General features: G+C 57.8%; 6 protein-coding genes across 6 annotated transcripts; 2 read left to right on the forward strand and 4 right to left on the reverse strand.

The window, feature by feature from the left end:
• Window positions 1-232: 232 nt before the first annotated feature.
• On the reverse strand, window positions 233-1,891 carry QBC33DRAFT_124478 (alcohol dehydrogenase). The gene is made up of 2 exons (XM_060422008.1): window positions 1,797-1,891; window positions 233-1,587 (listed from the first exon to the last, which is right to left on the reverse strand). The coding sequence occupies exon 2, from the start codon at window positions 1,581-1,583 to the stop codon at window positions 330-332; it is 1,254 nt and encodes a 417-aa protein (XP_060281798.1). The 5' UTR covers window positions 1,584-1,587; window positions 1,797-1,891; the 3' UTR covers window positions 233-329.
• On the reverse strand, window positions 1,824-2,602 carry QBC33DRAFT_543272 (uncharacterized protein). Its single transcript, XM_060428359.1, has one exon. It carries the CDS (start codon window positions 2,348-2,350, stop codon window positions 1,832-1,834), a length of 519 nt encoding a protein of 172 aa, XP_060281799.1. The 5' UTR covers window positions 2,351-2,602; the 3' UTR covers window positions 1,824-1,831.
• On the forward strand, window positions 2,603-4,060 carry QBC33DRAFT_543275 (40S ribosomal protein). Its single transcript, XM_060428360.1, has 3 exons — window positions 2,603-2,860; window positions 3,177-3,259; window positions 3,380-4,060. The coding sequence occupies exons 1-3, from the start codon at window positions 2,699-2,701 to the stop codon at window positions 3,744-3,746; spliced, it is 612 nt and encodes a 203-aa protein (XP_060281800.1). The 5' UTR covers window positions 2,603-2,698; the 3' UTR covers window positions 3,747-4,060.
• QBC33DRAFT_590129 (putative dynactin arp1 p62 subunit ro2 protein) lies at window positions 4,003-6,166 on the reverse strand. Its single transcript, XM_060431607.1, has 2 exons — window positions 5,664-6,166; window positions 4,003-5,585 (listed from the first exon to the last, which is right to left on the reverse strand). The coding sequence occupies exons 1-2, from the start codon at window positions 5,957-5,959 to the stop codon at window positions 4,064-4,066; spliced, it is 1,818 nt and encodes a 605-aa protein (XP_060281801.1). The 5' UTR covers window positions 5,960-6,166; the 3' UTR covers window positions 4,003-4,063.
• A 1,181-nt stretch (window positions 6,167-7,347) lies between these two features.
• On the forward strand, window positions 7,348-10,801 carry QBC33DRAFT_124605 (uncharacterized protein). The gene is made up of 3 exons (XM_060422010.1): window positions 7,348-7,919; window positions 8,008-8,580; window positions 8,647-10,801. The coding sequence occupies exons 1-3, from the start codon at window positions 7,686-7,688 to the stop codon at window positions 10,537-10,539; spliced, it is 2,700 nt and encodes an 899-aa protein (XP_060281802.1). The 5' UTR covers window positions 7,348-7,685; the 3' UTR covers window positions 10,540-10,801.
• A 111-nt stretch (window positions 10,802-10,912) lies between these two features.
• Window positions 10,913-12,646, reverse strand: QBC33DRAFT_124531 (uncharacterized protein). Its single transcript, XM_060422009.1, has 3 exons — window positions 11,717-12,646; window positions 11,510-11,591; window positions 10,913-11,389 (listed from the first exon to the last, which is right to left on the reverse strand). Exons 1-3 carry the CDS (start codon window positions 12,246-12,248, stop codon window positions 11,287-11,289), a joined length of 717 nt encoding a protein of 238 aa, XP_060281803.1. The 5' UTR covers window positions 12,249-12,646; the 3' UTR covers window positions 10,913-11,286.
• Window positions 12,647-13,973: the final 1,327 nt, after the last annotated feature.

Raw genomic sequence — 13,973 nt, forward strand, 5'->3', positions numbered from 1 at the left:
GGCAGCTATGTATGGGCCCCTATCCTATCGTAAGAGCGAGCGCCTTTACCCGTTTGACAACAATTGCCAGCGGATTTTTTGGGGGGTGAACATCTTCTCGGGCTTCGCTGCACCGGTGGCGCCCCCCCCGCTATAACCCCACCTTGACGTGTCGCGTCGACTAGTCAGTCGCCGACGGCACATTGGCTCGGTGGCACTAGCGGGTGCCGATTTTCCCTCAAATCAGAATGAAGGTTGGCAGGGGAATTCTTGGCGATCCCAAGACTGGAAGAAGGGACAATTCGGTGGCGACCGAGATCGGGTGTGAACGCAGCCCCGTCCGTAGCCGGTCAGTCCGCTGCTGCCATCTCGAGTATCTCCAAGACGCCCTTCTTGTCAAGGGCCACGGGGTTGGATTGGGTGCAGAAATCCTTGAGAGCATTGTCGGCAAGCGAGTCGAACTTCTCACGGCCAACGCCGACAGCTCTTAGACTTGTGGGCATCCCAAGCGCCTTGATGAATGCCCCCACCACATCGCCGGTATCCGAGTCTTCCTTGGTCAGCCCCTGGCCCATCAATACTTCTGACACGGTCGGGTCACTCCAGAAGACCTCCCATACCCGCTTCTGTCGCGATCTAGCCTCTGCGTCACCGTGGAGGTAATTGAACTTCAGGACAACCGGGAGCAAAACACAGCTCGTCTCTCCGTGCCCGACACCGAGGGGGCCCAGTTGGTGGCCAATGCCGTGGCTCGCGCCGAGGCCCATATCGAGAGCTTGGAGACACGGGGGCACAGCCAGCATCGATTGAACACGGGCCTGTAGGTCGCCAGGGTTTGCCTTTGTCGCGAGGAGATTTGGAAGCAATGTACGGAGACTGTGTTCTAGAAGCTTGCGCTCCTCATCTGCTTCGCCTGAAGCAGTCCCGCTGATACCTTCGACGCAGTGGTCGACAGCTCTGACGCCCGATGAGAGCCAGACCCTCTCTGGCGTTGAGGTGCACAGCCGTGGGTCGAGCACCACCAAGCTGGCCATCATGGAAGGGTGGCGGAATGTCGCTTTGTGGCCGTTTCGAGTGTCTGTAGCTCCACCAATCGCCGTGTACTCCCCCCCAGACAGGGATGTCGGGACGTTGATGACGGGGATTCGGCAGGCTTGGATTTCTGATGCCGTGTCTGATTCCGTGCCGGATTGCTTCTCGGTCTTCACTGCTAACTGCTCCAAATCCTCGGTTGTCAAGGCCCCGTTCGAGTAAGCAAACGATGCAACCTTGATGCCGTCGGTGATGGATCCCGCGCCCAACGTGATGATGAGATCCGGATTGATGGTTCCAAGGTCCCGGGCGACTTCTAGGACATCATCCCAAGGTGTGTGTGGCCGGAAACCGTAGCGGACGCCAGCAACGCGGTCGCCAAGGGCTGATTGTAGGGTTTTGAAGTTCTCGGTCTTGCTGATCGACGAGGATACCACAACGTAGATGCGCGACGCTCGAAAGGAGTCTTGAGAGTGGTGGACACATGCGTCCTGGAAGGGTAAGCCGTGGGAGATTACTGGCTTCAGCGCCGGTGGGTTGGCCGGAAACAGCCATTCTCCTGAAGCTGCCATTGCGCTGTCCGTTCACAGTTTCCAAGGTTATTGGGAGAAATATAAGGTAGATAGTAATAAGAAAGTAAGACATATAAGCCCATGTATATCTTGTGACGGACGAGCCACGGATGTAGGGAACCAAACAAGTGCGACGTCATCATGAAATAACACACTAGTGCCGTCACCAATGCCGAGTTCGCCAAAACATTGATTGGTATGCTGAATACCCACCCATCCAAGCCATCTATGGGCTTCCAGGTTGCAACTCAAGCTGTTCTCTTCTTTGTCAGCTTCCGGCGTTTTACTCCGAGACCGACATCAGCCAGGAAAGCGAGCCTCATGGTTGCGCCAAGATAGACGAAAGGGATGTTCCCCCAGTCGATCGCGTTCCATTTGGTGACACTCCAGTATATTTCGGGACCCAAATGGCGAACCGTGTAGAGGTGGCCAAAGTCTCCAACAAGGAGGCAGAAGAGGACCGCCTTCCATACCCGGATGTCGGCGGTACATCTCAAAACAAGAGCCTCGTTGAGTGCAAAGAAGAGGTACATGTTGGCGAGCTGCGACATGGCGATGGTGGTCCCGAGCGGGATCAGAGAAGGCGCAGATGCCGCGTGGGTGAGCTTCAGGTATTCATGTTGATTAAAGTGGGAGTAATAGGCGCCGACGAGGACCGAGACTGGTTCGATGAAGAGGAAGAAGACGCGGTATAAGAACGGGAGCGAAAATGCCAGCGATGATGGCTTTGATGGCGTTGAAGCTGGGGGTTCCTTGGTAGGTGCCATGGCGGCAAGGACGAAGATATTAGAAAGTCGAGATTGAAGAACTCGGCGAAGATGATAGGTATTGGGCGAGCTGGGCAGTAGAGAGAGAGGCAATCCTCCCTTTTCCTGAGAACCTCTTTGGCATTGACCAATCAACGAGGGCTTGGCGCTAGGCGGGGACGGGCCTCTCCAAGTCACATGATGAGGCAGCACGTCCCCACCTGTCCTGCAATCACGAAAAAAAATTAAGGGCTAGCAAGCCCCAATTTAGCGAGATCCCAAAAGCTCGGAGTTTGTACTCTTTTCAAAAACGAGAAAGCGACCTCCCCTCCCGAACACTCCTCATCGACAACCTCACCAACCGCAATCATGAGTGCTCCTCAGCTCAACAAGATCGCGGCCAACAGCCCGTCGCGCCAGAACCCGTCCGAGCTGGAGACCAGCATTGCTGGCGCTCTGTACGATCTCGAGACCAACACTGCCGACCTCAAGGTCGCCCTGCGGCCTCTGCAGTTCGTCACTGCCCGGGAGGTGAGATAAACCGCTGAAGCCAGGAGAAATCCGCCCCCGATCTGGGGATCCGCGATGCCCATCCGAAATCCTGTTCCACCGAGTGCCGGAGGGAGCCGACCTTGAATCCTCTCGCCGCACACGACGAGTGTTACAATTGGGAAATTGATCGAACATGGGAAGGCGAGCGACCGGCCGGTGCTTCGGTGCCTTTGGCCGCTCAACAACCATAATCACATCAAATAAACAATGACGGCTCGTGGAATAGGACGGGAAGCGGTCCGAGGATTGGAACAAATCCAGGAGCTCGCATGCTGACTTTTGGTCTTGGAAATAGATCGAAGTTGGCCACGGCAAGAAGGCAATTGTCATCTTTGTCCCCGTCCCTTCACTCCAGGGCTTCCACCGAGTCCAGCAGCGGTATGTCTATTCTATCCCCCTTGCCCCCAAAAGAAGAAACGAGAAGAGAGGGAGAGAAAACCCGTGTCAAACCACCCGTAATCGACCGTCCGAGCTAACCCATCCTCCCCCAATGCACAGTCTCACCCGTGAGCTCGAGAAGAAGTTCTCGGACCGCCACGTCCTGATCCTGGCCTCGCGGCGCATCCTCCCGAAGCCCAAGCGCTCGGCCCGGTCGCGCAACACGCAGAAGCAGCAGCGCCCGCGCTCGCGGACCCTCACCGCCGTCCACGACGCCATCCTCACCGACCTCGTCTACCCCGTCGAGATCGTCGGCAAGCGCCTCCGCACCAAGGAGGACGGCTCCAAGACCCTCAAGGTCATCCTGGACGAGAAAGAGCGCGGCGGCGTCGACTACAGACTCGACACCTACACCGAGGTCTACCGACGGCTGACCGGCCGCGGCGTTGTGTTCGAGTTCCCCCAGGCTGGTGCCTCCGACTACTAGAGTTTGGGACCTGTGGGCTGGTGGTGCATGGGGGACCTTGTGGCTTTGAGGACTGGGTTCGGGGTCTTTTTTTCGCAATGCATTCAAGGTTTTGCCAAAAAAACAAAAGGGAACGGCGTCTAGATAGCTTGTTCATGATAATGCAAGCTTGATTCTGGCATCAGAGCACAATCCATCATTTTACCAGCCTCCGTATGTGCGCGTGATCTGCCCTCAATGGCATCTCCCAAATGATACGCAGTAATTCCAAGTATTTTTTAGAAGGGGTATCGTATTTATCGTACCTACCAACAACGTAGTACATAGTTCCAACCAAGTTACTCCTGGCTAATGCGCCCAATCCCAAGCACGCACCAGTACGCAAGTTCCCGCCTCTCCTTGGTGTTATCCTTGTCCCTGCCCGCCCCCGCCACGGCCGGCGTGCTGCCAACCTCGTCGCCGCCGGTGTCCACCTCCCACTCGACCCGCACAAACATGGGTATCTCCAGCAGATCCTCGCCCTCCCTCGGCGGCGAGGCATCATCACCGCCACCGCCGCCCCCGAGCGCCCGCAGCGACGCGGGCACGACCTCGACGACGATGCTCACCCAGTTGCGGCCACGCTCCCAGATCTTGCCGGCCTCGGCCTGGTGGCCGTGCGGGTGGCGGTGGTGAAGCTGGCCGGCAGCGGCAGCGGCAACGGTGCCGGTGCCGCCGCGCCGCGCGTCCCGGTCCCGCTCGCCATCCTTGAGGGCCTCGTCCCACACGTCCGTGTTGGCGTCGATGTCGAACTGCGGGCATAGCACCGTCACCTTGCTGGCGAAGCGCCCGGGCGTCGCGGCGGGCGTGGCGAGGGTCACCTTGACGGACTCGAAGATGGGGTTCTTGAAGGTGAGGAGGTACTGCACCGGCTTGAGCGGCTGTAGGACCCCGGAAGCAGCAGCGGCAGCAGCTGCGGCGGCGGCGGCAGAGGAGGAGGTCGTAGGAGGAGGAGCGCCGAGGGGCCGGATGGAGATGCTGGGGATGTAGCTGCCGGCGACGAGGCGGATGCGGAAGCGCGTGCTCAGCACCTTGGCCTCGGGCTTGCTGATGATGTGCCGGCAGACGGGGCAGCGCTTGGAGCGCTTGGTGCGCAGGAGCACGGGCACGGGCCGCAGCTCCGAGGCCAGCCGGGTGCGCCCGTACAGCGGCGGCTCCCCCAGTGGGTTCCCGCCCTGCGCGGCCAGCTGCTCGGTCGAGTTGGTGCCCTCCCACCCGGCCGCGCGGAGGGCCTCGATGGCGCCGCTCTCGTCCAGATCGACCACCTGCAGGCCCTCGTCGCTGTCGAGGGCTTCGCGCATGGGGCCTGCCCGGGCCTTGTTCTTCTTGCTGTGCAGGCTGTCGCCCGAGTAGAGGCTCATTATGCGCGCCAGGGAGCCTGGGGATGAGATGCCCAGGTCGCCGAGAGAGGAGAGCCCCGTGGCGACGGAGCTGGCTTCGGATAGCTGGCTCTGGTGGAATGCCTTCAGGTTCTCGAACTGCGTCTCCACATCGAGGGTCTCATTCTTCGCCGTCTCCGATTGGGTCGAGGCAGTTCCCTGGCCGGCCTCTTTCCGGCGCTCCTTGCGTTCCTTGGCCGTCAGGCGCGCGTGGCCCCCGTTGCGGAGCTTCTGTAGCTGTGCGTAGATACCATTGGGTTTGTCGAACTTGATGCCGATCTCGGTGCTGCTCCAGTTGCAGTAGGAGCAAGCCAAGATGTAGGGGCCTGACGGCGCAGATGCGTTGTCAGCGGTAAGAAGGCTGGGGTCTGGAGCTGCCTCGAGGCTGGTCACGGAGAGGGGGCCGATGCAGAGGGGGCATTGGAAGCAACTGCGCGTGCATCTGGACACACAATCATGTTAGCGCATGGTTCTAACACAAAATCCTGACATGGTCTGTATGGCGTCTCTGAAATCGTACCTGTTGCCCTCGCTCTTGAGGTTGCTGGCCGGCACCTCAAACAGACAGCTGGGGCAATAGTATGTGACAATTTCCTCGGCAACACAGCGGGGACATCGGATCTGGTGGCAATCTTCACAGTACAGCAGATATTCTAGGGGGTACAAGCTGTAATTAGAGCGCGGGGCCCGCGGGTCAAAGGTGCGATCGTCGTCGTCATGCTCGGTCTCTGTGAGAGAACCTGCGACTGGCTCTCCTTGGGAGGACAGGTCGGAGCAGGGGCATTGGATGAAGGTGTACGGGGTCACGAGAGCCATCGTTGGCGCGGCATGTCTGGAAGGAAGCCGCCTCGAAAGTTACGAACGAGATGCCATGTAGGTACCTAAGGGCTGACGGCGCTGATATCCATTGGTTTCTTGGTGTTTGATACCAAACTGGGACCTAATCTGATAAACTGCCGGGCGGTGTGGTGTTCTGGTGGGTCGGAGCTACTCCCAATCCGGCCAACAGCCTGGGCCACCTGGAATCCACCCATTTTCAGATTCAACCAAGTCAAGGGCTGGCTCCATCAACCATCCTGCATCTTTGGATTCTTTGTTATGTGTTTCGATTGTTGCAACTCACCGCTATGGAATGAGACGGCGAGCCAGTGAACTTTGCAGAAGGATTCTCCAGTTGCAAAGTCAGACAAGGTTACGCTGTGAAACAGTCAGCCCCGTAGTTGAGAGCGCACACGATCAAGGAAGGAGGGACCAGAGGAGGGAGCGGGCCGGTGACTTTCGAGGCCAGTTGAGATGTAAGCTGCCAACCTACAGCTGCGATATATCAGATGTGATATATGCTCTACAGATCTACAGATGGGATGAACGCAAAGGCCATGTGATAACGGAAACCTAAAATTTGAAATCACCCGAGAGGCGCGGAGTCTGAGGTGATGTCGGTCGGGAAGCTGCCTTGACCTCGGGGAACTTCCCAGCTGTCCTGCATACCCGCCAACCTCCCCAAAGTTGCACCGTTGATACAGCCCGAGATGAGACGGCAATGTTTATTGGATCCTCAGACAATGGCTCTGGATGGGCCTGCTGCCCGTTGCGCTTCGTGGGTGTTGTACAAGTGCAAGTCCCAGCCTCGGTGGCGTCCCGATCACAGCTCGACATTTCTTGGCTGCAAAGGCTTTTTCCAGACAGCATATAATACTGAGGATCAATGTGCCAGCATCTGCACGTCTGCACGAGAACGCCGACGCATGCAGCAAGACGGTGAACCCCCTCATCAGAGCAGACTTCGGCCGCGAGCCTGAAAACCTGGAAGTCTCCCGAAGACCACCCCAATCGTCTTTACCAGGCTGCAGATTGCTGCGTCGTTGAGGAAGTGCGTGATAATGCCTGCATGTCTCTGATGACTAGCCTGACTCGCCACCACGTTGTTCCTGCGGAATAGATCTGCGCTAGTTCGTTTCTTTGGCCAGACTTACAGGGACTTCCCTGGGCGTTTCTCCCCTTAGCATCGGGAACGGCACCGAACAAGAAACAGACTTTTCCAGGCACACTGCACCTACACTAGTGTCTGGATTCTCCACTGGCTGGATCCTGGTCCAGACCAAGCCCGAACCATGCAAGTGCACCCCCCCCTTCCATCATGGCGTTCCTGGATGGCGATCCTTGGCCCAGAGATATGTCCCCAGCCGTGGGGACTTGGTTTTACGCCGTCTACAGTCTACCCGGACTCAGTGGAGGTCTCCGTGGCTCTTCTGCCGGCACTAAGATGCAATGTAGGTTTGAGGTTATGCCATAACGTCCACAGGCTGCTTTCTCCTGGAAGAGAAACTTCGTTCCTTCTTTCTTATCCTACTCCAGATGCAACCATAGACCACAGACATCGAGTCTGAGGAACTCCTCACATTTCAGATGAAAGTTGTACTACGACAGCACTGCTCCTAAAGACCCCTCTTCTGTCTCCCGTTTGTGTCCCCCTTTTGTGTCTCCATCTCAGCCTCTACCTGAACCCAACCACCATCTCAGAGCGGCACACTATAGAAAGACTATGGCAGGCCCAGGAGGCCCTTCCGAGTCAGCGCCTTGTCAGTTGACACCTCTGTCGGCACCTATGGCTGGCCCGATGGCCTCGACGCCATACAACGGCATCACAAGTCGTTCGCTCGGCTGGAAATTGAGAAAGCTCGGAGACTTCATGGAAGGACGGATCCCACAGCACCGGCATGTCAAGAGATGGGACGGCGCGGCGAGGACGTGCACTGCTTGGGACAGTCTAAGAAAGGTGAGTCCCCCACGCTTTGGCCTTGGATAGAACCATGAAGCGCCCACTGTCCAGCATGTGTCCCAACATGACTGACATGGATCCTCAGGATCCCGAACTGTGGTATAGGGATGGCAATTGCTTCGTACATCTATATGGCAAGGGCCAGTCGCGAAGAGGGCCAGCTTTCAAGGTCCCTTTGGGCCCTCTTCTGGACGCCAGATGCCAGCCTCTCATCAACAAGTATCTGTCTCGAGACTTACCAGAATCGGATGCCTCCGAGCTGGAGCATGTCGGCCATGAGCTCCTGGTCGGTAGGGTTGACCTTTACATCCCGCCACCGCCAATGGCAGATCAGGACCAGGCTCTCCAGTTCCGCCTGGCAATGCGCAACTTCTTCGCCTGGGTCTACCGGAGGTCCATGGTTGGAGAACACCTCGGCAGCGCCCTGATCGAGCTTGTGAACAGCATGTCCGAGTTCCGAAGTCCGGGCGTCGACATTGTCGAGGACACGATGAGCTACCTCGACCAGGAGGGCTATTTGGACATCACCAACCATCCGAACCATGCACTTGCGATGCTCCATCTCGCCGAGACCTTCCAGTTGAAGGACCTCTACATTGATGCATTTGCCCATTGCGTCGGTATGGGCGAGCAGTTGTACACCTGCAATGAGTATCAGGTTGGTTTATTCCTTTTCCTCGCCGAGCATCGCCTAGGGGATATGCCGCTTATTGACCGATCCCAGATCCTAAGCTCAGTTACCCGGAAGTTAGTCCGAAGCGCAAAGGCAGACATGGACTCTAAACTCAGCCAAACTGCTCTGGTGTTGTCGGACTTCCTCGAAGATGAGCTCTCGGCAACTAACCTCGACTTGTCCGCTGCGGGCGGAGTCCATCTCCAACGCTTCCGGGCCTTCCTGCTTGCTTTCTACACTGCCTCGCTGGGACATTATCCGCCAGCGCCCGTGGAAGCAAGAAGCACCATGTGGGATCCAGAGGTGCACCGGCTGATGAGGGCAGACTTTGAGGCTCTTTATGAGTATCTCGTTGACGAGACCTTCACGATAGCAGGGAGCAGCCCATTCCTTGCCGAACGCGGCATCACTGTCCTGCACTGTGTCAACGCCTTTGACATCCGTCACAGGTATATGTCACTGCTTCACCCGCTGCCCCTCCTCCCCCAGATAACAGCACCAACCTCCAGGACGCTGTTCCCCTTCAGCAGACGGGATAAGTTGCGACCGGATCAGCGGCTTGTCGCTCACGCAGCCCTAATTAAGGCCTCGAACAAGGAGAAGTTCAGACTGGTGCAAAATCACCTCGTTGTTGCCTACAAACGGTTCGAAGAAGACTCGGTCTACACCCGGAGAAAGTTTGACAGGAACCAGAAGCTCTCACATGTTGAGGGCCGGAAGATCCGATGGATTCTGATCTACGGGATCCTCCAGATGCTGCGAAGCTGTACGGATGCGCCACCCGAGGTCCGAGACACGTCAGTTGTCAACTACAGCTTAGCCGTGTCGACCGCCAACCTGCCTCCTTGGAAGGAAGGGCACCGCTTCTCGTCACTCCGCCCCAGATCCATCTTTTCCCCGACGAACTTGTCCATCATGCCGCCCCTCTCCCGAGCTGCCAGCCCGCTTTCTCATGCTGCCACCCCCGTCTCCCTTGTTACCACCCCTATCTCTCGTGTTGCCACACCCCTCTCTCGTGTCACCAGCCCCCTCTCCCGTGTTGCCAGCTCGACTTTCTCCTGTCGGTCGACCCCGGTAATCATGATCACGGAGAGTAAATATGATTCCGACCCCCCAGGCCTTGCGCAGCACAGCAAACACTCTCCCCGCAGGACACTATCGTCGATACGCGCGTCCTCGGCAAGAGGGATTTCCCGCACCGGAAGTCTGATAAGCCGTCTCGCCCAACCCGCCAGCTTCAGATCCTCGATAGCCTGGCTGAAGGGCAACGCCTCCTACTCGCCGCTTCAGGCCAGTGCCCGACGGCCAGTCTACCACGAGATCGTGGTGCACGGCTACGGCAACGGCACCAACGACGTCCGGGTCGGGGAGGAGCAACCCACCGGGGACACCCCTGGCGACCCGGCGACTCCCCCACGCCGCTCCAGCGCCTTCTCATTCTCCCCATCTCCCCCGTCCCCCTCCTCGTCCTTCTCGCCCCACACCCCCGCCACAGCCACCAGCAGCGCCTGCTGGACCACATCCGGCAGCGCCACCGGCGACACGACGACGACGCCCCGAACCGAGTACTCGCCCGTCAGCTGGACCTGCGCCTCCCCCTCCCCGTCCTCCCCATCGTCCGATGCCGCCTCCTCCTCGGCCGGCCCGCTCATCCCGGCACGGCGGCGCGTGCTCGACGACACTCAGATGTTCCGCGCCCGGGGGCCCGCGTCCTGCTCCAGCAGCGTGTACTCGACGGACGAACCCACGCACCCGGTTGTCCCGTCGCTGTCGCCGTCGCCTCCGCCGCTGCTGCCGCAGCGCAACTCTGCGCGCGGGAGCATGGTGCTGATGGTCGGCGATGTTGGGGCCGGGGCCGGGGTCGGGGCTGGGGATCTGCACCCCTCACCGCTGAGGATTAGGAAGGAGGCTGGGAGCGGGGGTGAAGATTTGCCAGGTCTCTAGGGGAGAATTGGCGTCTGTCTCTCTTCTACCGTGGCTGATCCCAGAGGGCAATCTCGGTACGCGCTGATAAGTTGAGCACGTTGTATGGATATCATAATGAGGATTTCCTTCTCCCTTCTTTATGCCTGCGGATTTGTTTCGGGCTGGCAAGTAGGCCGGCCGGCTGGCTGGCTGGCTACCGGAGAAACACTCATATATTCAAGGGATGTGCCTTGATATGCAGCACGCCTCTATCGTGACTCTGCATTGACCTTGCTGCCAGCGGCGTCAACACCAGGAACGGATTCTTAATCGGGGATTCCACTTTTACGGGCAACTTTCTGTTGGGATAGATACAAAAGCTTGTAATCCGAGTTTCCATCTGTTTAACGTCGAGCTTGGCTTTCACCTGATGCCTGTCTACATCGATCCCATCTCCCACCCCTCATAACGTGGAAAGTCAATCGCACCAGCATCGAACAGCCGATCATCCAACCTTATTCGCTCGGCCCGATACGACCAGGTGACAGGTGCAGCTTCGTGCATGGAAATGCACCCATGGAGGCTACTTTTGAAGGTTCACGCAACGCACAAATACGCGCTGCACTCGTATTCGTCCTATTCAAAGTCATTCCAACCGACACGGCATAGATCCACTATCGTGCCCATCATCAGACATGGTATGTACAAGCATTACGGGCACGTGCCGCCATCCCATTACACTCCGTTTCGCGCCATCGCCTGGACAGCCTCACGCCTTCGATGCCCTTACTCACTCTTGACGCCCGCTTCAGAGGCGGCCGCCAGCCCTTCAATGATGTCGGATCCCATTCCGATGATCATGAATGTCGGGAAGAGAAGCCATGCGCCGCTGTGGACGGCTGTCAGCTGGCGAGTCACACACATACGAAGCATCCAGAGCGCAGCGGGGTCGTGGCTGATAGCGGGATGTTGGGTCGGGGGGGGGGGCAAGATGGAGAGGCAGACTCACTTCGGGATGATCCACAAGAAGATCAGCTGCACCAGGTTGTTATGCCCAATGTTATCGTAACTCGAGAAGTACTCGTTCAGCCCTGCAATATCCCAGATATTAGTCGCCAATTATCCGAACCCCGCCGCGCTACAACCCATCCCCATCCCCATCTCCCACCCCGCCAGCAGTAGGGCCCCAGAACCGGGCGGAAGAGGAAAAACTCACAATACAACACCGTCTTGCTAAGCGTCATGACGGCCGCGCTAAACCCAACCACCAAAGCCAACCCCCCGGCCCTACCCACCAGCGCCCTCCTCCCGCCCCCCGCCCCGCCCCCCACGGCGCGCGAGTACCACAGCCACAGGTACGCGGCGTACAGGGCCGACTCGACGAGGTTGAGGGTTCCCTGGGCGGCCGTGAAGCCGTTCCCGGCGCTCCACTGCTTGAGCCCGTACATGTGGTCGACCTGGCCGTACAGCGCGTACGGCGCCCACAGCGGCCAGTGCAGGCTGCCGCCCGGCATCGACCGCGGGCGCAGGAGCACGTACCCCGTGTCCCACGCCACCAGCGGCAGGGACACGCCCAGCCACAGGAGCGTTAGCGTGCTGGGCGTGTGCGACCACCCGGCCGGGGAGGAGGAGGAGGAGGCGGACTTGCGCGACGACGGCGGTCGCCCGCTGCCGGGCTTGCGCGGGGTCTTGGTTGGGGCGGCCGGGGCTGGGGGTAGCGCGCCTGAGGAGGAGCGCGTGGAGACCATTGTGGGTTTCTGGTTTACTTGGGGTTGTTTTCGTGAAAGGGGGAGGGGAGGGGGGGCCTAAGGGAGGTGCGACTCGAAGAATTGGGTGGATTGCTAAGTCGAACAACTTGCGCGTCTTCGTGATGTTCGACAAGTGTTGTTTTTGGAAACGCGAAAGGTGTTTGTCGGGGACCACGTCTCTGCCGTGTGGGGTCGTTTGACCTCCACCGGCAAGTGTGTTGGAACTGGGGCGATCCGGGGAATGTTTGGCGCGTGTGCTTAGTCACCCGGCCCCTCTAGGTCAACCGCATTCGGAATCAGTGGGATTTATTTCGCATTCCAAGACGAGAACGGGTTGAAGCTCTATTGAAGGAGCTTAATTGCTTTCCAGAATCTGCAATATACTGTGCCAAAACTTGAATCATTACTTCCATCTAAGTGTTAACCAGCATTTTTGGGTTTTAGAGTTGCGCGACATTGACAAACGTGGAGAATCCCTGGTGTCGATCAAGTAACTGCCCGAGAAAGTGTTCTAGAATTTCAGCGAAGAAGAGTTTCTCTTGAACTGAAATTCAGGAGTCGTCGGGGGAGGAAGGTAAACATTGGACGATACGAGGCGCGAACCAAAGGGATCTGTGTATAGGAGAATAGGAGGGCCCGAGAAACCAACATAGGTACCGTGTCACGTTTATCAACGGGAAGCATCGGAGATGTGGTGTTCAATTTGAGAGAGGCGGTTGCTAATTGAAGATATGTTCAGGTTTAGGTGTTGATACCCGTCAGACAGTCCTCAGGCACGGCAAGAAGCTGGTCAGCAGATGATCGGGGCCGTATCAGACAGACCGGTTGACCGGCCTGCCGACAAGTCGAAATCATCGTTCTGGCTTGTTCTTGATTTGGCAGGAGGAACAAGGGCTGATGTTGCATTTGTAGATCATCGATTCGCTAGTTGCTATTCAGCACTTGACCATTGGAAGTCGTGCTCCGTAGAAAATGCAACTTTTTCCCATTGGCCTCTCATATCTCTGCTTTTGATACTGCTCCAGAATTCGAATGGGCACCGGCAACTCGGAGTCTAGGTCGGCACGGAGGCCGAAATCGGAGGTGCAAACCTAGGCACGGACACGCCGCAATTGTGGGTCGCGGCGATGGTCCAGTTTTAACTTTTCTTCTCTGGGGCGGTCAAACGGGGAAAGAAGGAAAAAAAAAAGGAAAAACGGAGAGGAAAAAGGAACTACGAGTATGGCCAGGGCGAAGCGGCGGAATGACAGGTGGTCAAATGTCTAGGCACACTGACTATTAGACCTATCCCCTTATTACACAAGGCCTTGATGTGGTTCATCACATTCGTCCGGTGGTCGAGTCACACCGCATCCTGCAAGGTGCTGTAAAAGGGAGATAATCGGAGACGACAGGCGCAAAATGCGCTGGGTTCTCGAGAAATTAAAGAGCGAGAAAAGGCGTAGCATAGGACACGAGACACGGGAAGGCTGTCGGCATGGTCTGGTGCGTCTTGTTGCTTCATTGTGGCGATTCTGGGGTTGCTTCACGAGGCCCATTTTCGGCTCCAAGTTGGCTCCACGATAAGGCGGTCAGGCTCCCTGGCATTGTGAGGCTGATAACGAAATTCCTGATGGAGGGTCGGGGCTAACGGCACATCACTCCCCGTGTTGGCTCGTTGACTCAGGACGGACTTGGATGGTGTGGCAGCCTGGAGGCAACAGGATGAGCCGCTAAAAATGGACC

The sequence above is a fragment of the Phialemonium atrogriseum genome (assembly GCF_030411735.1).
Source record: "Phialemonium atrogriseum strain 8032-3 unplaced genomic scaffold QBC33scaffold_18, whole genome shotgun sequence".
NCBI classification, from domain to species: Eukaryota; Fungi; Ascomycota; class Sordariomycetes; order Cephalothecales; family Cephalothecaceae; genus Phialemonium; species Phialemonium atrogriseum.